Source organism: Melanostigma gelatinosum (assembly GCF_949748355.1).
Source record: "Melanostigma gelatinosum genome assembly, chromosome: 1".
Lineage (NCBI taxonomy): Eukaryota > Metazoa > Chordata > Actinopteri > Perciformes > Zoarcidae > Melanostigma > Melanostigma gelatinosum.
The window spans coordinates 12,872,907-12,898,905 of NC_136634.1; the positions used below are offsets into that span (position 1 = coordinate 12,872,907).

A 25,999-nucleotide genomic window follows, 5' to 3' on the forward strand; every position below is an offset into this window, starting at 1 on the left:
CGCGCTAACCAGTGCTATGTGCTGGTTATGAATCGATAAGTCGGTCGTATCGTCACTTTTATAACCCTATCTATTTAGTCGTAATACTAGTTAATGAATGTTTCTCATTTGAACGAGACTATCCGTGCAGGTGTTCTGTGAACTAACGTTAACGTCTCATGTTATGGGAGATACACGGAGGTCAGACGAGCGGTGGGCTGTCAACAGTAATGTCCGAGTCGCGCTGCCGCGTTGACAGCTGCGTGTTGATATCACAGCACTGGTGAGGATACTACTGTTTGTACTGGGAGTAACGTTCACAGTATAGTATTGCTGTTACGTATTGGTGTTTGGCTTTGCAGTATGATTGTAAAAACATGGCCGATCAGGTGGCGCTAAGGAGATTGACTGCAATGCAGTTGATCTAACGCTAAATGGCTTTTCTTGCTAGCCTTGCTTTGCTAACATGATTTTGCTAACCAGCTAACGTCAACTGTCAGTTGCTGTCGCGTTCATGAATGGTAGTTCAATACATGCCTATACACGAAGTGGATAAACTATTTAGAGTGGAGCTAGACTCGTTAAATGATAGTTTAGCGGACGGATGCTAGCTCATTAGCTAATAAGTAAATAGATGGAATGGGCTCTCCACACTGTCAACAACATATGCTCACGTTACGTTACTTGAGTGGCTCGCTCTTCAGTCATCACTGCTGTTAGTGAGAGCAGTGTTGATTAACGCAGGGGATCAGTTGAAAAGCCATGTATACATGTTTTATTGTTGTCATATGACTTGTTCACAGATTAAATTAAAAGTGAATCATGCCTGGGAAACTGAAGGCCAAAATTGTGGCTGGACGCCACTTGCCTGTGATGGACAGAGCCAGTGACCTGACGGATGCTTTCGTAGAGGTGAGTGAACCTTGAAGAGCAATACTTTTAATGAAACCAAACTATTCACGTCTGTAACATCATATATTTAACATCGTTTCAGGATCACACAAAGTAGTAAATGTGGCATTTTAAAAGATGTGTCTCGTGCATTTTATTTCCCAGGTTAAGTTTGGAAACACAACTTTCAAAACCGACGTCTGTCACAAATCCCTCAATCCGCAATGGAATTCAGAATGGTTCAAATTTGAGGTAAAAGGCCAGCGAGCTTCTCTTTACACCTGGCGGGCAGTAAATGTTGGCATTCATAACCTCTCTTACTCTTGCTGTGTAGGTTGACGATGAGGACTTGCAGGATGAGCCATTGCAGGTCACAGTTTTGGACCACGATACTTACAGTGCCAACGATGCCATAGGGAAAGTTTACATTGACATTGACCCGCTGCTGTGCAGTGAGGCTGCCTCTGTCATCTCTGGCTGGTTTCCCATCTATGATACAATCCACGGTACAACAACAAACTAATCTGACCATAATAAATGCACCTTTCCCCTTATGTCCTTTACCCTTGTTACAATGTATTTCTCTCTATTATTTGTTCTTAGGTATCCGCGGCGAGATCAATGTCCTTGTCAAAGTGGAGCTTTTCAACGATTTGAACCGCTTCAGGCAGTCCTCCTGCGGGGTCAAGTTCTTCTGCAGTATGTCTGACTGGACTTTTGGTTCACAATTGTTTTACAGTTTACAGAAACAGCATATCGATGGCCGAAGAGCAAAACCTCCTATCTGAAAAATGCCTGGATCACTTTGCAGATAGGATCTTTGCAATCTTTCCATCATTTGGTGCAAGTTGGAAGAGGTTCTACAAAATGATGCTCTAAATTAAGTTTCAATAAAAGGCGGGATTATTTTAAAACAGACTGAATATGAACAGCCTTCCTTGTTCTCATCATCCAAAATGAAATCCGGCAATCAGAAAATTCTGCAGATAGGAGGTTTTGTGCTTTGGCCCTCGATATGACACAATCTGTGTGCATGAAATACAGATTGACATTATATATTGCAGTCACCTACAAAAGCAATGCATGGAAAATCTCTAATCTTTTCACTCTTTGTGGTGTTTGGTAGCCACATCCATTCCAAGGTGCTACAGGGCGGCGATGGTGCACGGGTTTGTGGAGGAGCTTGTGGTGAATGAAGATCCAGAGTACCAGTGGATCGACCGCATAAGAACTCCCCGGGCCTCCAATGAGGCACGGCAGAGGCTCATCTCTCTTATGTCCGGTAAGATAATGTACTGTGATCCTCTGTTAGTGGCGGTGTGGAGGCAGAACAGATTGGTCCTCTCTGTTCTACCCCTCTCTTGTTAATGTGGCTGTGTGTTACCCCCTATTTAGGAGAGCTGCAGAGGAAAATAGGGCTAAAGGTATTGGAGATGGGCGGGAATGCAGTGGTGGGCTACTTACAGTGTTTTGACCTGGAGGGAGAGTCTGGTCTGGTGGTCCGGGCCATAGGTACTGCCTGCACACTGGACAAACTCAGCTCTGGCAGCGCCCCCAACACCAACACACACATGCACCCGAACACAGCCCCCACTTCCAATGCCTGCAATTCCCCTTCCAAGGATGGAAAGGAGTGAGTATGAACCAACAACACAAGCATGGACCCTGCCTCTTTTTAACGTGCAAGATTCACTGCAAATCTAGTTTGTGAGAATGTGGAAATATGATCGGTGTGTGCATGACGGGGAGAGTGTGAGTGTGCATTGTACTGAATGTTAGTCTGTGTATAGTCTAGCTGTAACTCCTGTGTGTGTGTCTCAGAATCTTTGGTTCCCTTTCTGTAGTTTGTGTCTATTGGGTCGCGTGTCATTGCATCATGAAACAGCACACGACATATCCTGAGACACACACATGTGCAGTACACACACACACAGCCATCCTCAAACCGCCTCCTCCCTTTGTCTGCTCTTTTAGACTGCTCTTGCATGGCTTTCCGCTCTGCATGTTCTAGTGCTGCGTCTTTTAGTGAGTATCCAGCCCACGTGTGCTGCTCAGCCTTTAACAGTGTGCTCCTTTACTTTGTTCTTTGGTCCTCACCCTGACTATTGAGTGGTTCAATTGTGATTTTTATCCAATTACTGTAAGCATATCTACAGTTGAGTGCATATGTGCCTCTTTTTTTGTTTTTTGCATTTAGACAGTTTATCTGTGCGTGAGATTGTGTGTATCGGGGATTTACATATGTTGGTTATTCTGCAAGGGATCCACCTACTCCACATTGTTCAGTCGATGGTTATTGTTTCATCTATAGTGTTGACTTTAAACACAAACAATGTCTCTACAGGTTAGATTATCCGTGTGTCTTTTTTTCCTGTGGTGTTTGCATCCCCTTTGTGCATGTTTGTGTGATACTGAGACTTTTAGCTGAGCGACGCATAAGCTCTCAGCTAAAACTCTTGAGTTTCCTGCTGCTTTCACATGGCGTTAAATGCAATCACAGGGGCTTAGGGAGGGAGTAAAAACAAACTTCCTTTCCCCTTCCTTTCCTTCCTACTTCCTTTCCTTTCCTATTGCAATGTTGTGGTGTTGGTTCTTGTGTGAGTCTCTTTCTCCCTCTTCTGGCTCTCTGGCTACATTTGGATTGGGACGTTTCTCACTGCTTGTGTCCAAATCGGTCCTCTTGTCTTCCTCCCTCTGCGTGCTGATTGGCCCAGGTCTCCCCTTGCCCACGGATACCGCTCCACCCACAACAGTCCAGTGCATTCGGCCTGCAGCTCCCAGAGACTGTCCCAGAACTTCTCTGTCTCTGTTCCCACGCTCATCTTCACTGGTATGCAGACGCATAGAATAGATACAAGAAGTTAGAAATAGAGAAGTAGACAGTGATGTTTATATGAGGGAGACTGAGGCATCGAGACAAAGACGACCAGGCAGACCCATATACCTTTTGTCAGTGAAAGACCAAGCATTGATGATAGACTCATAATCCCTCCACCTGTACTGTTTTTTTCCAACGATAGAGGGTTGGCAGTCAGATTCCCAGTTGCATCCTTCTGCGAGGGCCCGATATATCTCGACAGTCACCTCACCGTTGCTTCACTCTACTGGGACACATGCTTCAGCTCGTCATCCTTTGTTGACCTCCTCGTGTTTTGCCATGTTGCTTTCTTTAGTTCAATGTGTTTGTGTGTGCGTTTAATTTGTGTTAATCTCTTTTTTTTTTTTTTTGCTTTCCATGCTTGCTTTTTTGTTTTCCAGCCATCCGTAGCACCTCAAACACACCTCACCCAATGCAAAACAAATCACACATTAAAATAGACACCTTTCCATTTATTGGCAACGCTGACCCACTCCCATATACACACACACACAGAGTGGTGACTGATGTGGGTGGGTGTGTGTTCGTGTGTGTGTCATGTTCTCCTGGCAGGCCGGTATTTGGTGAGGACCTGACGTCCTCCGGCCCGCCAACCCCTTTCAGAGCCCTTCCCACCACCTCCTCCTCTCCTCCCCCCTTCTCTCCCTCCAAGCCATGCAGCCGCCAGTCCTCATCATCAGATACAGACCTCAGTTTGACGCCCAAGACGGGTAAGAACACAAACACTCTTTCCCCCCCCCCCTCACCCATTCCTATCCCTCTCCTCTCCCTCACCTCACTGTGGTGCTACTCTGGTGGTGGGTTTTTTTTAAATTTCAGTTTATTTATTTATTCTTTAAACATTTTTTTTTAAGATTGAGTTGAGCATTACTTTATTGTAAACAGTGTTGCAAATATTTATTTAGCTGTGTCCCATCCTAACCATTGTCCTCAGTGCCCCCCCCCCCCCCCTGTTGTTGTGGTCTTTAATAGAAGCACTGTGTCTCATGAGGGGCTGTTGTTAATCTGAGGTCACTTTAGCCCAACTCTGCCCCAGGGACATTTTGAGCACATTTAGCCTAAAGAAGCTTCCTACCAGAGCCGCTCACCTGACTCCTCAGGAGAGGACCAGCAGTCCCCCCAAGCCGACCTCACTTGTCCTTGTTCCCCCTCCTTCTTTTTCTCATACTTCCTCCTCTCCTATCAGTTTATCATATTCTCTCCCTCTTTTTGCTCCCAACATTCTTCTTTTCCTTCTCTCACCTGTTTATGTGAACTTGCCTATCCTCATCCTTTAGTGTACCACTTCCTTTCTGTAGCTTGGTTCCAGACCTCTGAATTGCCTCCCACATCTCCATGTGTTCTGCACTGAAATGGATCTAGGTTTGTGCCCACTGATGATACTTTAAGAGAGTTGGAGGAACAGTAACCCAGTCAGAACTTTGTAGGCGTTATCTCCTTGCACAGATTGTTAGCCAGATCCATGAACAATGGTAACAAAGCCTTAAAGAAGCAATGACTCTCAACTCTAAAACATTCCTCCTTTGTCCTGAAAAACCATTGAGTTTGCTGCTCTTAGCCGCCTCGACCACAGCGTACGTGGCTCAATCCAGAGTGATTAGAGATGATTAGATGAATGAGTGGTTAGGGAAAAAATAAAACATCAACATCAACCACCAAACGGCTAACATGAACACAGTATCACGCTCAATAAATTACGTGAAACATAATGGCAATTCGGTCTGATTATCAGGTTAATCTCTCTCTACACTACTGTCCACTTTCTCCCTGTCACATCCTCCTCCTTCTCCTCATTTGTTGTGCTTCTGACCTCTCGCCTCATTGCTCTGCCTGTCCATTCTCAACATATCTTTGTTTCTCTGTGAACCCTTCATCTGTTTTCCCCCCCCGCTGGATAGTGGAGCCAGTGAGACGCAGGCCGGGGATCTTCCTCTACCCCAGCTCCCCCACCCTCTACACAGACACTCTGTCCCTTGCTGGTTCTGGCTCAGTGGGCTATGGTCACAGCTCTGCTCCCAGAGCCACCACCCCGCCCCCTCCCGCCACCGCCCACTCAGACTCTGTCTTGCTGAGAAAGAGCGTGTCCTTCACCGAGGACCTGCTGCTGGCAGCCTCCGGTATAGTAGGACTGCTGTGTGTCATCACGTGACAGAACTTTACAACAGCGTAGTGTTGGCACCTCTCCTGTATATTGGGTCACCAGCAGGACTGTTCAGATTGACTTGACTGGTGTTAACTGGAACAAATAACTCAGCATGCATGGTGCAACTGCCCACAAGCTACACCACTGACTGATAGTCCCGAGTCCCATTCAGGATTCTCCCACCCCATCATGTGGTTAGGTGTGTTAATCAGGTGTACCCAAACTACGAGGTCCAGTATTCATGCCTGAACGAGACAAAATCTTCTGAGTAGGGCAGGTTCATTATGAGGAAGAAGCAGGTTTAGTGACTGTTCTCAATCTAATGTTTCTGTGTGCAATTCCAGCTGTTGCTTCCACTTGGTTTGTCATAATAACATGAATACTGCAAGTAATGATCAAGGTGTTGACGACAGATTGACCGGCTCTTTAGTCCATTGTGTGTTGAAAGTGCCGAAACTGAAGCCGGACTCTCCTCTGTGATCAGGAATGGGCAGTGGGGGCAGCGTCGGGAAGGAGGCGGGGCCTCTGAAGACCCTGCTGAGACAGCAGACTCAGACGGCTCTAGAGCAGAGGGTACAATGACTCAACGCTCACACGTGTATACACCGACTCACTCTATATGCAGACATTTGAGGCTGACATGCACGGCAAAACACGAGTTCAACTGCTCCCTTTCAATGAATTTCACGTACACATACGTTGTGTGTTCAGGCTGTGTCTTGATTAACTACAAGCGGCATCACAAGCCAAAGCAGCTAGCTAGGCGTGGCATTTTTTTGCCAGTTACCGGCCTCAGATGTCTGCACGTAGGACAAACAGTCACTTGCACACTGTGTGTCGCTCACAAATTTTCCCACGGCTACATTCTCTGTGAAATATCACTAATTTGCACTTCAGTGTTTAACGGGGAGTGGGTCTCTGAAAGAGCAAGTAATGTTCCCTTTCTCTGTCCTCTTGACCATTTGTGCTACTCAGGGAGCGACCTCCTCTGGGTTATTGTTAGACGCCAGGGTATGTCCCATCAGTGTGATGCTCTTTCTCTCTCTCTCTGTCTCCACCTTTCCCCAAAACACCCTGACCAACTGCGGGCCACCACCAAGTCCGAATCATCTCCTAGCCCCGTCCCTCCTCTAGTTTGTATGTAGATCTAAGAGGAGCAGGCTGGGCTGAGCAAAATGGTGTGTGTGTGTGTGTGTGTGTGCGTGTGCGCGTGCGCCTGCCTTCTGGATACTCCTGTCAAGCACCTCCCTCCTTTCTGACTTTCTCTCTCTCCCGAGTCTGATTTTGGTTTCCCTGTGTCCATGACGGTAATGAGCACGCTCACCTCATCACCTCATTCTTGCCTCCTTGCTCGGAGTGGGAGGAGCTGTCAGTCAAATTAGTAGTCGTCTTGCTGGAGTGCTGGAGAAGAAATAAACCTATTGGTCGTTTATTTGCCATGAAAAGCCATTCATCACATACACCTGCATGGTCCCTCAGGTTTTCTGTACAAGTGGTCATCACTTCAGTCTAGGATGAGGACTAAGACGCTAACGGATGGATTTGCGTTCACATTATTTGAGGACAGGATGTCACGTCGGAGGACAGAACAGCATGTATAACAGAGTCCTGATCCTGAGCCAGGACCTTGTGTGTTCTTCACTTTTAACTTCAAACCTAATTAATGCATTTATATAGATTTGTAAGGATTGAATTTATCACTAAATGAGTGATACAAAATACGCAGGCTTTATTGAAAATACATTTTCTCAATCACTTCCAGATCTATTTAAAATCGAAAGTATAGGCTTGAATGGAGTGAGTGGGGGCTCCTCTGGGGTATTGCATGGGGGGGAGGGGGTTTATATTTTTCATTTTGAAAAATATAAACTAATAAAATGTTACATCCATGGAGCACTCATTACATATGATCAAACACACACAGATACAGTCCAGAGTGTGGGTTCCCTTGCTGTAAATGACTCAGCCTTTTTCTGTCTGCAGGAGTTCCCCTTCTTCACCCTGGCGTCGTTTCCACCCGGGTTTCTGGTTCATGTCGGCGGAGTGGTCAGCGCTCGCTCTGTCAAACTACTGGACCGTATTCACAACCCCGGTGAGTGCAGCACACACGCTAACACACGATGTCCTAATGTAGCTCGTCCACTGTCCCGTGAAACGACATGATTGAGCTCCTCCAGCATCGTGAGTGCTGTTTAGTCAATGCTGCCCGTTATCCTCTTGTGTTGACCAGCTATCCCACGAATGGTCCAAGTCCCAATCTGTTTGATTGTTTGGAGAAATGATCAGTCATGTACTTAAGTCTTAATGCAGGTGAAAGCTGTTCCTGCTCACATTTATAGGCTGCAGCTTTGTAGCATATTCAAGGAAGTAAAGTTAGCAGAGGCTATCATCAGATGTGTCAAAACGTGTCATGGATCGGGGCAACTTTCACCTTGTGGTTTGACTCACTGGCTTTGTGTAATGTAGAGCCTGTGCAGGTCATGTGATGGCTGTGTGTGTGTTGGTCGCTGTGGTGTTGCCCCCTGGAGGTTAGGTGCAGTAGTTGTGCATGGCTCCAATCTGCTGCCTGCTGCTTCTGTTGTCTGGTGTTGTTGGCTGCAGGTGGCGCTGTGGTGTTTCATATACGCTCCTGAGTTTGTCGAAAGGCTTCTTATCTCTGTGTCGGAATTCTTATATTTTCTTGTATTAAGCAGACTTTTTTTTTTTGAATGAGATTTATATTGATGACAATAAGACATTTGCTGAGTCCACTTTACCGCCTCCGTAATGTTCCCCGTAATGCTCTTTGATCGCTCTGACTCAAGGATGTCTGAGAGTTTAGGTAGAGGGGAGAGCTGGGTTAGGATGAACAGGGTTCTTTTCAGGGTTAGACAGGGTACTCAAAAAAGATTTTATTAATGATCTGCATGAAGGAATAAGCAAGCCAATGCGATTATAACTTGGAAACCATTCTGAAAAGAGCCCTGTTCACTGTCGCAATGCCTCGACTCCATCAACGACAGAGCAACATTAAAGGCACCTTGTGGAGTTTCTGACCATGAGTCATCATTTTAAAACATCAGCTTTTATGAGTAAAGTTTGTCACACCTCAAAGATACACAATGTGCATTTGGTGAGAAACTAAATGTTTGTTTATAAGAAAACTCTACAGGCCACCTTTTTAAATTAGAAAGAATACTGGAGTTCTACTGCTACTGTATGCTCCTTTTTGCATTAGACGTAGTATATCTTCTCCTTGCATCTTAGCTTTGACTCATCTCTATTCTCCTCTTTTCCCTGTCAGTTTTCTTTTTGTGAGAGTGAGTGTGTGTGTGTGTGTGTAGGCCTGAGTATAGTTTGTCTTTGCATAGTGTTTGTGAAGTGCTGTCTGTCTTTGCATAGTAACAGTGGAGTGCTGTGCTTGTTTGTTAGACTGTCTCTTCTCTTCTTCTTCTTCTCTCTTTTCTGTACTAACGGTGTGTGTTCTGGCCCAGCCTTGGGTAACACACGCTCATACAAACTGCTAGACTGGAATAGTGTCACTGCAGGTATTTCCTCCCCTTTTTACTGCTCTCACCCACGGGAGTCATGGCTGCTCACTGAAGTTCAGCGTGCACCCAACACTGACATTTAACCACGTCCACAAACATACTGAGTTCAGTGAGCTGCCATTCTCCTCCCTCTAATCTGTGTGCTGAGCTGAGCATGTGCTGTCTCCCCCCCCCCCACTCTACATCCGGCCTGCCCCCCCCCCCCCCCCCCAGCTCCTCCCGCTGACAGTAGAGCTTCCCTGACATGACATTGTCCCAGCGCTGTTCTAACGCTTCCTGAATCAAACCTGTCTAGACCAGAGCAGGTTTAGGAGGTTTACTCTGTGACAAGGAGCCACTGGCCGGGCATGTGCATCCCTGACTCACTGGGCCGTATTCATACTGAGAGAGAGGGAGAGAGAGAGGAGGAGGAGGAGGAGGAGGGATGGCTGCATGGATGCATGGAAGACAGGTTGATTTGATGGGTGGCAGTTGAGGGAAAAAAATGGATTTGGGATGGAAGGAAAAGAGATGTGATTGGGGATTGAGGATATGTGTTCACTTAAAAATGAATCTAGATTTGATGGACTCTGGTGAATGAATATGGCCCTTCTCTGCCCATGAGCGTGCACATGGTCATGAGCGTGCACGTTGGTGAGCCTGTCCCTGTGTGACATGCTGGCTCTGGTTTAAAGGAACCCACCTGGTGGGTCTGTAGCCTGGCCATCACTCATTGTTCTTCATCTCTTCAGTTGATCTCCCGTTCTTTCCCCCTCATTCAGTCATCTCTCCCGTCTCACCCGGAAGATGATCTTCTCTCTGTTTTGTTTTTTTTGGGGGGGGGGGGGGGGGCTCCGTCCGCATGTGGCCCTCTTAGGGAGTCATTGGGTGCAGCTCAATACTCTAATGTAGCTTCCTTTATGTGTTGTTTGTTCAGAGATCCAGAAATGAGTGCGATTAAATCGCTCCTGGCAACAATTAGGCTTTCATGAATAATGTTAATAAAACAGAGGTGGTATTGGAGCAAAGCCTCATTATTAGACTATTGAAACACACCCATGGTTTAGCCTAAGTATGATGAAGGCTCAATACCTTTTTGAAGTAAAACCTTTGTCACCAGGGTAGGAAACACTTGGAACACATCAGGCACAGGGTGTCCTAAGGACACACCTGTGTCCTGAAGGAGACGATATGTTTTTAGATAATGTTCATTTAAGGAATGCCAGTGAGAACACGCACAAGTAACCTAACCATTGACTTTGCCTTCATCATCATCCTCTCATTTCATTATTGTCACCTTGTTTCACAAACTGATGGTTGGTTTTTGTCTTGCTTTGATCCACCATTTAAATCATGTATCAGAAAATACAAAGTGAACTGTTGTGACCTCTGTTTATTTTCTGCTAAATCAAAGCAATCAGTTTCGATACAGACTTGTCTCATTTCCTGTTGGAATGTTTGTAATTGTCTTCTTTTTTTTTTACGTCACTACATTGACACGAGTTAGTTGGGTTTAGCGTTACCTCATCGTTAGACTTCAGTGTTCAGTGAGGTTTTGATGGATCATTCAGAATGTTGTGTTTTGCAGATGAGCCGGAGACTCGCGACGCCTGGTGGGAGGAGATTCGCCAGGAGATCAAATCTCACGCCAAAGCTCTTGGTTGCCATGCTGTTGTGGGCTACAGCGAGAGCACCAGCATCTGGTATGCAGTAATAGCACACATGGGAAAGCATTTCCCTTTTCGTCTCTTTTATGCCTAATATTTCTCATTTGTCTTAAACACACATAGTTTCATGTCCTGTTCTCATTCTCTTCCCTTTCTTCCTCTCTTGATCTGTCCACCTCCCTTCAACACAGTGAGGAGGTGTGTATCCTGTCGGCAGCGGGCACAGCGGCCATCTTGAATCCTCGGTATATGCGCGAAGGCTGCCGAGACATCGGAATTGCCGACCACAGGTTGTCATGATTCAAAGACTGAGCTAACTGATTGTGAATCCCCGTAGGGTAACAGTGTGTATATATACAGCACAGCTTGAATTGACCCATGGAGGCTGATACCAGATGGCGTGTGTGTGTGTGTGTGTGTGGTGTTCTCCAGGTTTGAGGAGCCGTCTCCCCCGAGCTGTGGCTTCTGCCACATCCCGTATGATGAGCTCAACATGCCCTTTCCCGCCCAGCTCACCTACTGTTACATCTGCAGGCGACAGAAGGTCTCAAATATAATTTAACTGAATCACAGACTCCTACATGAGTCGTGAAAGTATAACTTAATTATAGTAATTGTTGTGTTTTTCTTTAAAGGTTCCTGATGTGCTGTTCACAACAATCGACCTGCCACCAGAAGCGGCTGTTACGGGAAAGGGCTGCCTGATCCAGGCCAGGTACAACACCTCACAGTTAGTGAAGGCCTCCTCCCCACAGCTAAGATATTGAACAAAGTGAGTAAATACCTGTGTCTGCTGTCTTCTAGACTGTGCCGTCTGAAAAAGAAGGCTCAGGGCGAAGTGAACGCGACGGCCATCTCCAACCTGCTGCCTTTCATGGAGTACGAGCTGCACACTCAGCTGATGAACAAGCTGAAGCTGCGGAGCATGAACTCTTTGTTCGGCTTACACATACAGATCAGTGTCGGAGAGAACATGCTTCTGGGTCTGGCTGTAGGTTGACATTTTAGGTTAACGGCTTTATCAGCAGCGCAAGTGTTTGCTGCAACTCCTTTAAAATATATGTGCGTGTGTGTGTTCAGTCTGCTACAGGAGTGTACCTGACAGCCCTACCGGCACCAGGGGGCATCCAGATTGCGGGGAAGACTCCTGGTGACCTCAGCAATGAGCACCACATCCTCACCATCCAGAAAAGGATCAATGACACCATAGCCAAGAACAAAGAGCTGTATCAAATAAACCCTCCGGTGAGACACACAGCACATGCATGAACAGTAATCAATCTGAGGAAGGACTAGCTTTGTGATTTAGGTCTGCAAATTCTCCCCTAGTAGGCCAGGTTTCCACTGCTAATTATGTTTCTGCACTTTCATTCAACACTCTGGAAGCCACACTGTCATGTGGGTGTTAGCCTACAGCCCATACTGTACATAGAACACTTTGGGAACCTGTTTCAACCACGTTTGTTAAGATGTGTTGGGAACTTAGCATGTGCCCTGATAAATCTTGGGAATATTAATAATTTACCTGCATCTTAGGTCAATTTAATGTGTTTTTAGGGCTAATATCAGCAGTTTATGGCCATTAAATACTGACTGTCACATACAGTGTTGCATTAAGTTAATACGGTTTTATTTTGCACATTAAGTGCAGTCAATCTTTGACACAAACCGATACATTTCATGCTGAACTGTTTCCTTTATTTTGGGATTAATTCTCTCTTTTCTAGTGTTAAAATCATGTCCGTAATCATACATTATAAGTAGTCTGTTCTTTGTGAATCATGAAAAACTTACCCCTCTTGTCTTTCTCTGGTCATCAAAGAAATTATTTGCCCTGGACCCTGAGGTGTTCTGCGGCATAAACATGGTACTGAGCACGGCAACTTTTAGCTGTGAGACACAGCAAAGCATGACAAATATTTCACTGTATTAATCTCAATATTACACCACTTTTACTGTAACTGAATGACCGTTCTAAACTGGGGACGTTTGGGAACAGATAGATGTGTAACCCACTCCGGTGTCACCTCTCCAGGGCGGCCCACTGTAGACTCATTTTATCTGTGTTGATGTGCTTTTATTATGACCATCTACCCCATTCGCACTCTCACCTGTGTAAGTGTGTGTGTGTGTGTCTGCGTCTGCCACTCCTTACTCTTTCAGATCCATATTCAAATTAACATCAGGTGTGTGTGTCTGTCTGTGTGTGTAATGGTGAATCGTATTTGGGTACTCGAGTGAGTGCGAGCATGAGGTGTGTCATTAACATAGACTTTCTACTACCTGTGCAGTCTCGGCACTAGTGAGATGCAGATGTGCTGCTGCTGTGGTGTTCTGGTGTTCACTTGGACGTCCCGCCCGCTCAGGTTTTGTGTCCCCCCCCCCTTTGCTTGTAGGAGCTGACGGAGGAAGTGCTGGGTTCTCCGATTCCTGAGCCGAGGCAACGCTCCAGACTTTTCCGCTCCCACTCAGAAAGCTCAGATGAAGTGTCCGAACTGGACCTCTCCCATGGCAAGAAGGATGCCTTTGTCCTGGAGGTGCGTTTCTACAAAAACAACCAAAGACATTCATACGCAGCTGTTTATATGGACAAGTAGTCTGTTCTTTGTGAACACATTTGCCGTCATTTCCGTAGATCGACGACACTGATGCTGTGGAGGACATCCACTCCCTCCTCACCGATGCCCCGACCCCTACAGGTGTGCGCCGTCTACACACTCCACAGCAATCACAGTGCAAATGTCGCTATGCTTAATCACCTTTTCCACTTTCATATATTCAGGTTTCTACAGCTGCAACACTGAGATCATGCCTGGGATTCACAACTGGACTTCAGGAGTTCAGGTAACTCTACATGATATAGTGTCACTTTCTGTACACATTACAGCAAATCTTCACCAAACAATTGCTCATACATGTAGATGATGCCATTGTGCACATTTAGTATTTTTCAATCTTTAGAGTCGCCTACAATTTGCACTTCATTATAACAAACTGCCATTTGTGCAGAGTACAAATTTACTGTCATTTAGGAAATGAAGCCCCTTGTGTGTATCTTTGGTAAGTTTAAGCTATGTGTTTGTGTTACAGATGTTTACATCTGTGAGGGTCTTTAGGTTGAGTAATGCCAATCTTACTAACCAAGGCTTGAACAAGCTCTTCACTGACCTATGTGAGAATCTGCTAAAGGTAAGAAGCCGTATGTGGTGCCATGTTTATCCGTTGTAATGGGCATGTTATACACTGTTTATAATGAAACTTGTTACAAGTCAATTCATTGTGTTTGTTTCAGAGTTTCTACTTCAAGTTGCGCTCTATGATCCCCTGCTGTCTGTGTCAGCTGAACTTCACTGTAGCAGTGCCAGAGGAAGAACTCATACAGGTGGGAGGTTTCAGGACATCTCTGATTAGTGAAATTGCAAACAAAACAGAATTGATAAGTCAAATTTAAATGTTTCTTATAACTACTGTCTCCCATTCAGGTCGCAGTGACAGCGGTAGCCATGACGTTTGACAAAGACCAGACTCAGGAGAAGACGGCAGACAAGCCCCCCACCAAAGGTCTGTCTGGTTAAAGAGATTATCTTTTAGTTTTTTCTGCTCAGCCAAAGTCCGACAGTCTTTAATACCTTCACCAACACTTGTTAGTCTTGTTTTAAAAGCTTACTTTAAAGAGTCAGTTCACCCTAAAATCAAAATACACACTTTTCCTCTCATGTCGGAAAAGGAAACTACTCACAAAAAGGTCTGTAGGTTATCTAAAGTAACCAGCTCATGATTTCTGGGAAGAGACATTTCTGTTCAGTTTTTCCAAATGTATTTATTTGGCGCTTTGTGCACCACAAGCCGAGTGACATACAGTCTCATTATATGTCACTATATATAGAAACATCGCTTCTGTTGTGTTTGAAATCAGATTAAAGCACCTGAGTGATGATATGCGCTTTGTTTCAGGAGGCAGCGAGACGGAAGAGCAGCTGCAGTTTTCCATGGAGTTATGTGCAGACTCGTCATCCGCCAACTGTCAGCCAACACCCAAAATCCCAGGTAGTCTCAAACAATAGTTTTTTAATTGCCCCCCCCCCCCCCTGCCATGCTTCATTAACAGGCATTGCCCATCTCCTCCACTAACAACTTTAGATACAGTCTCTTTACTCACCCCAGCTGCAAAACTCTGCCAAAATCAGCCGGTGATGGTTCGTTCACCAGGTAAACAAACCGTGATGTGTCATAGCCCAGTGTGTTCTCCTTTGGTCTGAACTTAGATGACCGTGTGTGGTTAAGCTCCTAAAACCGCATGGCTTACTTTTCATTCACATGAAAAGAACACAGAGCAAGGAGCTTGCTCCATCTCTAGCAAGTACTGATTAGGTGGATAACTATGATCGCTGGTTAAAGCTAAGTAAAGCATGCGTTGTAAGCCTTGTGGCAAGAGCAAGGGATTGATCCTGAACCCTTTCCACTCCCTGCCAAGTGCAACGGTAGACTTTGATCTTTGTTTGTGTGACAGGTTTCCCAGAGAGTACCAACATCTCATCCAGAGGTGAGCTCCCTTTCCCTCGACCATCTCTCCCCGCTACCAAAACCACCACACTGTTTTGACCTTTTCATCCTTTCGTCTTGGACAGAGTTATCCTGCACCACTCCCAAACCTCATCAACTTTTGTTCTTTTCTGTTCGTTTTTTGTGTCCTGTTTTTATTTTTTATTTTTCTCTCTTGTTGTCGTCGTTGCGTTTGTGTATGTTTGGGTGTGGGTTTTTGTGTGTGTGTGTGTGTGTGTGTTCTCTCCAGCTGCCTTCGTTGATTACGGTTCCTTTGCAGACAGATGCAGCACCTGGCTAGAGCTGCTTAGGCTGAAAGCTCACACCATAAGACGGGGATCAGTTAAGACAAGTAGGAGGACACAGTCTCTAGCACACTCTGGTGATCATACCCACAAATACCGTTTCACAAGCACTCACTCACTCACACACACACACACACACACACACACAAATGTTCTCATACATACACTCGCACACCCCTCCATGCATGCCGCTGGGGGGGGCGGAGCGTTGGGAGCGCCAGCTTTTTAGCTAGAGTGTGAATGTTGAAGCCCCGCTGCTCAGAGGGATCCCCAATCAGAAGCTTGGCTTTTAAATGTCTGCAGCTGCGGCCACCATGATGACAACTTAATCGTCTTTTTTTCAAAAATATTTTTGCTTGTACCTGTTTAGATGTGTAAGGGTTGGATGGGTTGGAGACATTTGATGATTTGTATAAGAATTCCTTTGATTTTTCTCGAGTGAATGTGCTGATGCTGAGAACACACCCCATGATTTGTAGATAAACTGTTCACAAAGAAATTTGAACACAGAAAAATGTGGTAGAGATCAAGGTGGGGCAGGCGGGTGGGTGGGGCAATGACGTTTTTGCAAGGATCACCTGGTACGATTTTTGGTCAGGTACTCGGTAAGTAAACTACGATCTAATGTGTGGCTCTGAAGGTTCCTGGTTTGATGCATTTTAAGCCCCATCAGGTAAATTTGCAGTAAGACGGCGGAGCATCGTTCACACTCTGGCTCGTGTACATGTGCCCAGCTCAGCTCACAGCTGCCTCTGTCCGTCTCCATTTCTCTCAAGCCTCTTTCACAAATTGAAACAGATATAAATACTCTCTCATGTACTTCACTGTACTGCAAAATCCTGTACTCACACTTGTACACATACACAGCTGTGCCCAGGTCTGTCTGTCTGTCTGCAGACACTGTTTCACTGTCTTGTCCGTTTGCTTCAACTGCATGCCACGCATGGCAACGCACGCTTTCCAAGTGATTGTTTTGGCACCACACATCCACACAGGCAACTGACTTACTTGCAGATAAGTGCGCACATGTCACTCCTGCTGTGAAAATGCTGACAGGGTTGCCTTTTTGCACGTACATTCCACATTCACATTTCTTTCTGCTTCAGAGTTCATATCTGCTTTTATTTTTCCCCTATTTTTGAGTGTTTTTTTTTTGGTATCCATTCTCTTTCGTCCCCCTTCCCTCCTCTTGTTTTTCTTTTGGACCTCTACATGCCCTCTCTGAACCTGCAGTCTCATCTTTGGAGCGCTGCAGTCCGCTGCTGCCTGAGGGACGCTCACGCTCGCTGCGGTCCAACCGCTCTTTCAGGGGAAGTTCCGTCACTGTGGTGAAGATGACGCCGCTCTCCTTCCTCCCCGGGACACGCATCATTAAATACCTCGGGATCATCAACATGTTCTTTATCAGGGAGACAACATCGTTACGGGAGGTACGTCTGCAGGAACAGGCTACTGGTGCACAGGCCCCATGGTATTGTGCAAAGTGTCGACATTGTTTGTGTTTTTCCTCTGCAGGAAGGGGGTGTCAGTGGCTTCCTCCATACGTTCATAGCAGAGGTGTTTTCGATGGTTCGAGCCCATGTAGCAGCCCTGGGTGGCAATGCAGTGGTGTCTTACAGCATGAAAGAGTGTATGTTAATGGAAAATCCAAACAAGAACCAGGTAATCTCACACACAGAAGTATTTACCTCTAAATCCATTTATACGTGAAAGCACAATGAACTATTGTCTGCATCCTCAGACTTCAGTTGTTCGTGGTGTTGTGGTTTATTCTTCCTGTCTTTTCTTCTTCTCCTCAAGGCTCAGTGTCTCATTAATGTGAGTGGTGATGCCGTCATCTGTGTCAGGGAAACGGACCCGGAGCCCACTGCCTCAACGACAAATATCGGACAGACCTGCGCTAGTGCCACAGATGAGCCGACATGACGGTGAAACACAGAGCCTCACTTTGTCTGCAGGACACACAATCTGAGTGAACACGCTTTCTGAGTCTAGCTGTCCAAATACGAGTTGTTTATGCCTGCCCTAAAACTCTGTAATAGATCCACAGGTTTGACCGCAGGCAATAAAGAACAATTACTCTCACACACTCAGAAATATGCAGTCTAGATTAATATGGTAGTGCATTTTTTTTTTTTGTTGAGTTTTTAAAGAGAATATTTGTGCAGAAGATGCTGATGTCGCTCTTTGGGAATTAGATAAACTGGGTGTTTCAAAAACAATAGCCAAAGGACCCTCTGTATATGTATTACAGCCGTCCATAATGGGGCCACCGACAGCTACAGTATGTTGGCCATTCCTTTGTGTGTGGGCACAAGTGCGGCAGCTATGACTAATTTGTCCCTCTACAGCTCACAGGAGGAGTCATTGAACGGCCATGCCAAAAGGGATATTGCATGACATCAGATCATTTTAAAGTGGCCACATAATGACTAACAAAGCTGGTGCTCTTCCTTAAAATAGAAAAGCCTCACTCGAGTGGAAATGTTGAATCAAAACAACCCAGAGAACCCCGTGAGGCCATTTAGTTATAATTATCTATTTGTTAATTGGTGTCCACTTTTAATGTCTAAATTACAGTTTATGTTGATTTCTTGCCGATGGATAATCTTCCTACTTACTGTCACAGTATTGCTCACAGGCAGTATCCTACAGGTGGTCAAATTTCTGCAGAAAGTGTCAAATAATGATCTCATCTATACTGATAAGAATGAAAACAAAAAAGGCAAGGGTTACTGGCACATGCATGTATTTTTGTAGGGCACGAATATTCCTTTCCAACAGCCATAACTGTTTATTCCAGTAATTATTTTTATTAATGCAACTATTAGAGTTTTGTAATGCTTTATCTTGAAATGCTCCGATTAAAAGGCGTGTATGCCTTTTATTAACTTGTACAGGAGTGAGAGGGCAAATGGTGAGGGGTATATTGGGTGAAATGTGGCCCTGTGGGGTCTAGCACCAGGGTGGTTTCATAGGATAAAGTATTAGATGGTTTTGACTGAATTAAACCGTAAGCAGTTTGTACTTCACTTGCAGCTCTGGGATCAGTTCCGCTTCTAGATGCTTCTTGGTGTCTGTGAGATTTGACATACCTTTGTCAAGCTTCATCACTGTTGCTTGTGCACTTGTGTTGTGTATGATAATCCTGCTACTCATCTCTACATCTCTGACATTCATGTCCAGTGCTGGAAAAAAGAGCATCTAATGGTGTAAGTGCCACCTGCAAATAAACTGTGTAAATGTTCTCTAAAGTCAGATTTTAGTATTTTTGTAGCATAACATGTATGAAACATACAGCTCGTTTTAACTGTGCAATGGTGACTCACTGTGTCAGAGAACACGTGGTACTCTAATGTGTTCGTCTGATCAGTTTTCAATACCTGTGTCTAAAACTTGAACGTACATACTTTAGATGCTTTTGCTTTCTGATTAGCAGCATGCAGACCCACTTGTTATTGCCATGAATCTGTATGCTCGCCTGGTAAGTCTTGCACAATAAACTCAGTCAAACCAAGATGCATCTCTTTGACCATCATCTGTGATGAGACTTTTAAGACTTTTCATCTTTTTTTAATTCAGGAATAAAGTAGAAATGTATATGATGCTGTGGTTCCAAGTTTAGATGTCAGCTGTCTAAGAACCACTGGAATATAACAATGCACTCTCAATTAACACAATACATCCGACAGTAGGACTGGCAACGAAAAACCATGTCAAGACTGAACATGTTTCATCCGATGCCACGTGAATGCCGCATACCGGTCAAATACCTGCAGCGACACCTGGAGGCCTTTAGTGCGAGCTGCTGCACGCTATATCTTTATCCCCGCTTCCCATCCGGCTGCAACGGGAGCAGACCAGCGGAAAACAGCGGCTGTCCCCACCCAGCAGCTCGGCCCAGACATGGGGGAAACCATCCTGCCACGGCGCATGTTCCTCTGGAGCATGGCGGTCATCTACCTCGCTGCTTTCGTGTCTCTCTATGTGCAGATACCAGGTGACATTTACAAACTCCGCTAACTGTGTGAAAGCTAGCTACCTTAACTTACTACTAACCTACTGCTATGTGTTAGCTTGTTAGCGGGGAACTTGGCGCTCCGGTTTCCTGTGGTGCAGACGACGTTTCTCTTGGGCTGCAGTCAGTAAGAGTTACCTGCTCCTGGCTGTCTGACTTTAGCAGCTAAGAGAGACCCAACCTGTTGGAAAGACGCACGCATGATACTATTGTATTGTACTACAATACCCACAACCCCTCAGTTTCTATCTCTTAAGGTCGCTTTATTTTAGTAGCCCAGCAGAAGTCCAAAAGACCTCGCCCACGCCACGCCCATATGTTTATTTAAGGAATTGTTTTTGGTACATAAGCATTTAGGCACAGTGCCAACATACATCTCCAGTGCATGATTTTCCAAAAATGCACTCTCAATTAATTTTAAGCCATTCCAGAAATGTCTTTTAAACATTTTAAAACTTTGAATCTGTGAATGAATGACATAGTCAGACTTTATATTCCCAGGTGTTGAAGTACATTACATTTACAACGGATGTTAAACTTTTTTTTCTTTATATGTAGCAGTTTTGTAGCAATAAATGAGCGGAGAAACGTAACAAACGCAGAGAAATCACGAATGGCTTCATGTGTATAAAAATGATTAATCAATCAATTACTCTTCCTGTTCATTTACGGTACATTGCTCTTCCCGTGTTTACGTCTTATTTCTAGGTCTGTACGGCAATGATGGGCTGTTGCCTGCTTGCTGGCAGCTGCGATACAGTGGCAAGTCTCTCGGGGAGCTGATGCTGTCCTCGCCCACCCTGCTGTGGCTGGGCCCTCAGCTCGGCGTGGACACGCACACCGCCATGGAGCTGCTGTGTCTCGTGGGTGCTGCGCTGAGCCTCGCCGCCACGCTGGTGGAGGCTCTCCGAGACAGCGTGATGTTCTTCTGCCTCTGGGCCTTGTACCTGTCCATGTACCAGGTGCGTTTTACATTTTCGACTGTACCCATTTTTATTTTATTTTTTTTGCAGTAGTTGCTGTCATGGTGTCCCTTCTCTCACTGGCCATTTTTGTTTCTCATTTCAGGTGGGCCAGGTTTTTCTCTACTTCCAATGGTGAGTGATTACTTTGTGGATCTTTGTTTATTTATTTTCTGTAATTAACAGCTCCCAAGATAGTTTTGGTGGTTTGCCGAAGGGGTTTATGTCGTCCTCGGTCCACTGTTTCGTAACATCGTAGTGATGTTTGTCTCTGCTGCTGTGCAACCACGCTGTAGACACCAATAAACTAGTACGACAACTTACCTTGTCCTCTCTGTCTGCCCCCTAACTTGCCACTTTCTCCATTAATTCATTGTTTTCCGTTGCTCTTTCTACTCATCACTGTCCAGGGACAACTTGCTTCTGGAGGTGGGGTTCCTCTGTATCCTTGTTGCCCCGCTGACATTGATCAGAGGGTCACGAGGGGTCAGAGAGCACGATCGTGTGACCTTCTGGCTGCTCCGCTGGTTGCTCTTCCGGCTCATGTTTGCCTCTGGTGTGGTGAAACTCACGTCTCGTTGTCCCACATGGTGGGGCCTTACAGGTACGAATGACAGTCTGTAGGAGTGAAGAGTGTTTTATGTCTCCCATGTGTTGAAGTGGGACGTCCCTGAAGACATTACTAGAATCGAGAGCTATCCGGCTCTTGTCTGGCTGATGACATTTCTTTTTCACCGTGTGTTGAACAGCTCTGACGTATCACTATGAGACTCAGTGTCTCCCCACCTCGCTGGCCTGGTTCGCTCACCAGTCGCCGGTGTGGTGGCAGAAGCTTAGCGTGGTGGCGACCTTCGTTATTGAGATCGCTGTACCGCTGCTGTTCTTCAGCCCAGTGCGCAGACTCCGACTTGGGGCTTTTTACCTGCAGGTGGGTAGAAATCCAAGTGCTCCCTTCTCAAACAGCTGCCTGGTTGTGTGCAGCAGAAGGAATTATTGGTTTGTTTGTTTTTTCTTGTGTAGGCGTTTCTTCAAGTGCTCATCATTTTGACGGGCAACTACAATTTCTTCAACCTGCTGACTTTGGCCCTCTGTCTGTCGCTCCTGGACGACCAGCATGTTCGCTTCTGGCTACGCAAGGCGGACACGAGTAGCAGCAATGGTGTGATGGACGTTTTCTGTATACATACGCAGGCTATACTTTATGTGAAGTCTCTAGAAAATGAGAAAAATAAGTATCACTATTCCCGTGTCTAAGTTTTGGATTTGCTTAAATAATAAAGTATGCATTTAATCCTTAAGTTACACATTTGATAAGTAGAACTTATCAACTAAAACTACAGTTTCACAATATCTTTGTCGTCAGCGGACGTCAGCATATTTAACACACGCCTTCACAATCGGTAAACTCACTGTGATTGGGAAAACAAAGTTTTCCATTTTAAAGTAAAGAAAACATCTGAATCCTGCCTCCAGAAGTACACACACTAAAGGCTTAAGTTTGGACCTGAGTTATGTGTCCATTCTGCCAAATGTTACCACAGCGTCATCACGCTCTCGCTCTTTGATCTGCTCAGACTCCAAGCTGTGGTCGTGGCTGTGTTACTTGCTGGAACTCGCAGTCTGGTCTCTTATGATCTTCGGATCAATTGTATATTTTGACCTGAAGCCCAATGCAACGAAGGACGGCATCTCCTCCAGGACAGGTAGGTGTGTGTGTACATCCATTTCCGTAGGAACAATTGCACTTTGCGGTTCATTGATGTGCATCTTTGTCCTTTCAGCATTCACATACCACCAGTTTAACCAGTTTCTGAAGACGGTCATTATCCCCTGTGTCTGGATTGCTGTCCTCTCTCTCACCTGGGAGATGGTCGCAGCCATGTTCAGGTAGGACTCTCCCTGTGCGGCTGCTTGATCATGTTGCGTTCTCAGTATTACATGCTGTTGTACAAACATAGTATACGTAATGTGTTTTTCTAGGTGTGCGTGTGTCTCCGGTTTCCTGAAGAGGTTTTGGGGAACTGTCCAGTGGACGGTGTTTGCTACTGCCGCCGCTGCTATGTTCACTATCAGTCTGGTGAGTGTTGTTGGAAATACAGTATTGATTGAATTTCGTACCATAAAGCTGACGAGTCATGCAGTTGAACCTCTTAATTGATCGGAAATGTTTCTTCAAATCTTGTTGTGATCACTCTTTTATGCCGACTATGCTCTTCTGTTCCCAGGTGCCATTCACCTACATAGAGTACGACTCTAATGCCAGGTTGTGGCCGGGAGTGCGTCGGGCCTATGACCTGGTGGATCGCTACCAGCTGGTCAACTCGTACGGCCTGTTCAGAAGGATGACCGGGGTCGGCGGACGCCCAGAGGTCGTCATCGAGGGAAGCAACGACGGAGTCTCGTGGACGGTGAGAGAGAAAAACCGTATCATGAATGAGCCTGTTGATGATGACGGCACTGCGATGCTAATTTTAATGAACCACTGAATTAAAAAAGGGCCGACTGTCCTGCTGCTCTGTATTAAGTAAGATGTTCCTATCAGTTTCTTTTTTTTTCTTCTTTTAGGAGATTGAGTTCATGTATAAGCCAGGCAACCTAAGTGCACCTCCTGCTGCAGTGACGCCTCACCAGCCCAGGTTGGACTGGCAAATGTGGTTTGCCGCCCTCGGGGATCAAACACAGGCTCCGTGGTTCACCAGCCTCATGTACAGACTGCTGCAGGGCAAAAGAGATGGTACGCAGCCTCGGAGTGTTCAGTCTATTTTCTTACTGTGTCTTCTGTCACTTTTTTATCTCCCTAAATTCAACACTGTTCGGCACTGAAGGCCTTTCTCGATGGAAAATACGTCGTCACTCTTCCCCGTACTCGCTTTGGCCGATGGTTCATCCAATCACCGGCCGAATATGTTTTGAAAGTGCCGGCCCATTTCCAAACCGTTTCCAGTGACTGCACTCCTCACCAAACCTGAAGTAGTGATACAACAGAAGGTGTTTCACTGTTGTCGGCTTATTCAACATCTCTGTGACATCACTAACTGAGTTGTGATAAGAAGTGAATCCAGCTCCACATCACTGTGAAGTAGTGGGTTAAATAGCTGTTTGTTACTGTTTGCACTGAAAGCCAATATGTGCAGAAACCTCTCGTGAGACTATCAGGAAAGATTGCAGACCCCAATGCCCACCCACACTGCTGCCCCAGCTTCACTTTGATGAAAACCAAATAACAGTTGATATGACTTATTGTTGATGCATTTTTCAAGTATCTCTGATGGGATGTTAGTGTGGGACACAGCACAACCTTGGACCAGGGCTTCAGGCACGTGAATGGTTTAACCCCATAGAGCACAGAGCGGAAAATGTTTTCTACCCAAAATGAGACGGTGTTAAATTTCCGCTGAAAAGAAGGCAGTGTTTTGTTTTTAATTACAACCAGATCTCTGAACGCTTTGCTTTATGTTCTGCAGTGATAGAGTTGATCCAGACAGATGTGTCACGGTATCCGTTCCACCAGCAGCCTCCTGCCTACCTCCGAGCCCACCGCTACAGATACTGGTTTACTGAACTAAAGGCTGACGGGTCAGTGCTCACTCTCTCACTCGCATATTCACTCTGTTAATTGTTTCCAGGCAAGGAAGAAATCTCACTGTGTGCACTGAAAGATGTCACTCAGCATATGTTCAGACATTACTACCAAATTCAAACAATAATTAATCAGCAGTTGTATCAATATTTTAATATTATTCTTAGTGAAGCGAGTTGCTGTGCAAACATCTGCCCTTAAAACATCAGGATATTTACTGTTCTGGTCTTTGTTGGCAGGTCCTATCCACAGCATTGGTGGAGGAGGGTTTATGATGAGGAATTCTATCCCACAGTGCACCTGGGCAGCACCTTCCTTGAGAGCATGCTCAATCAGTATGGACTCAAGGTAAAAATTTAAAAAGCTATCATTAAAAATGATCGAAAACAAGCGGAGGAGGATGTGTCCCTTGTTCATTCTTTAATCCATGGAATATCGATTACTTGTCTTCTTTATTTGTCTGTAGGACAAATCGCCTCCACGTCGGCTGTCCAACACCACTGTTGCCCAGGCGGTGAGGTGGGTGCGCTCCCAGGCCAGAGGTGTTCCTACTCACATACTTATCTGGACCCTTATCGCCTGCAGCGCCACCCTCTGTCTGCTCCAGGTATTGCAAAACAGGGGAAAACGCCCAGAAAGGACCCCGCTCACTCATGAGGCCGCTGGGAACAGTTACACAGAAAAGGTACCTGAAGGCTCTGCAGACCATTCTGGGAAGTCTGATGAACAGCACACCACGGAGGAGGAGGAGGAAGAGGAGGAAGAGGAGGAAGATGGAGACGGCAGTGAAGATGAGGTGGAGGAGGACAAAGGTGAGGAGAAAGACACTGTTGCTGATGACGAAGAGGACTAGGCTCCGACGGAGGCTGCAGAGCAACACGGGGGGGAAAAAGGATGAACGAGAAAGTTTTGAAAAGATGCAGGTATACCCGAAGTAGAATGTTATCACCAGCTGCCTTAATGAAATATTACCAAAAAGACCATGTGTATATTTATGATTCTTGATCAGCCAATTATGGAAAAAGATGTTTATTTACATTCTCCCACCTACACATTACTGCATCAGGTGTCTACATCAGAAAGCAGTCACTTAATTCAGTAGATCTTTGCCAGATGTTGAGGAATTTTAAAACCTCGGTTTGTTTGGACTTATGGTGAACAATCAATCTAGTCAACAGATCAAATCCTGTTGAAAGAAGAGAGAAATATAAAATAAAAGGCAGCTTCTGTTGCCTATTCAGAGAGCAAATGTATCTTCATGGTATTCTTTGTCTCCCGTTTGTGTTGCATACTGTAGTCCGTGTGTGTTTTTACATTACTGTCGTCCCTTGCCTCTTGCTGTATGTACTGAACTAACGAAAACAACTCTATACTTTCTTTTTTGCCCACAAATGTCTCTTTTTCTTCTGTTAATGTTTGAAATGAAACATCACACACATTGATGTGGTAGCTTTACTTTTTTTTTTATCACATTAAAGTAAAATAATAAATAAATGCTTTTCTGTCATTTCTTCATCTGAAATGT

General features: G+C 45.4%; 2 protein-coding genes across 12 annotated transcripts; both read left to right on the plus strand.

Annotated features, from left to right (window-relative positions):
* c2cd5 (C2 calcium dependent domain containing 5) lies at positions 1-19,168 on the plus strand. Of its 11 annotated transcripts, none has more exons than XM_079268930.1 (30): positions 1-262; positions 783-891; positions 1,036-1,122; positions 1,205-1,376; positions 1,474-1,569; positions 1,997-2,152; positions 2,266-2,503; positions 4,301-4,458; positions 5,647-5,865; positions 6,376-6,464; positions 7,875-7,983; positions 10,989-11,103; positions 11,259-11,357; positions 11,500-11,611; positions 11,703-11,782; positions 11,872-12,058; positions 12,148-12,312; positions 12,890-12,934; positions 13,464-13,604; positions 13,703-13,766; positions 13,850-13,911; positions 14,158-14,256; positions 14,360-14,449; positions 14,550-14,628; positions 15,022-15,114; positions 15,578-15,610; positions 15,860-15,991; positions 17,148-17,344; positions 17,430-17,576; positions 17,715-19,168. In XM_079268930.1, exons 2-30 carry the CDS (start codon positions 802-804, stop codon positions 17,838-17,840), a joined length of 3,480 nt encoding a protein of 1,159 aa, XP_079125056.1. In that variant the 5' UTR covers positions 1-262; positions 783-801; the 3' UTR covers positions 17,841-19,168. The 11 variants fall into 11 exon arrangements, with proteins under 11 accessions (XP_079125056.1, XP_079125059.1, XP_079125060.1 ...); XM_079268933.1 differs by having other exon boundaries at positions 15,860-15,961; XM_079268934.1 differs by having other exon boundaries at positions 15,890-15,991.
* Positions 19,169-19,759: 591 nt separating this feature from the next.
* On the plus strand, positions 19,760-25,454 carry lmf2a (lipase maturation factor 2a). Its single transcript, XM_079266843.1, has 14 exons — positions 19,760-19,914; positions 20,641-20,894; positions 21,001-21,029; positions 21,305-21,498; positions 21,644-21,822; positions 21,915-22,053; positions 22,469-22,597; positions 22,676-22,781; positions 22,875-22,971; positions 23,120-23,302; positions 23,460-23,628; positions 24,359-24,470; positions 24,714-24,822; positions 24,941-25,454. Exons 1-14 carry the CDS (start codon positions 19,821-19,823, stop codon positions 25,325-25,327), a joined length of 2,181 nt encoding a protein of 726 aa, XP_079122969.1. The 5' UTR covers positions 19,760-19,820; the 3' UTR covers positions 25,328-25,454.
* The last annotated feature ends 545 nt before the right edge of the window (positions 25,455-25,999 follow it).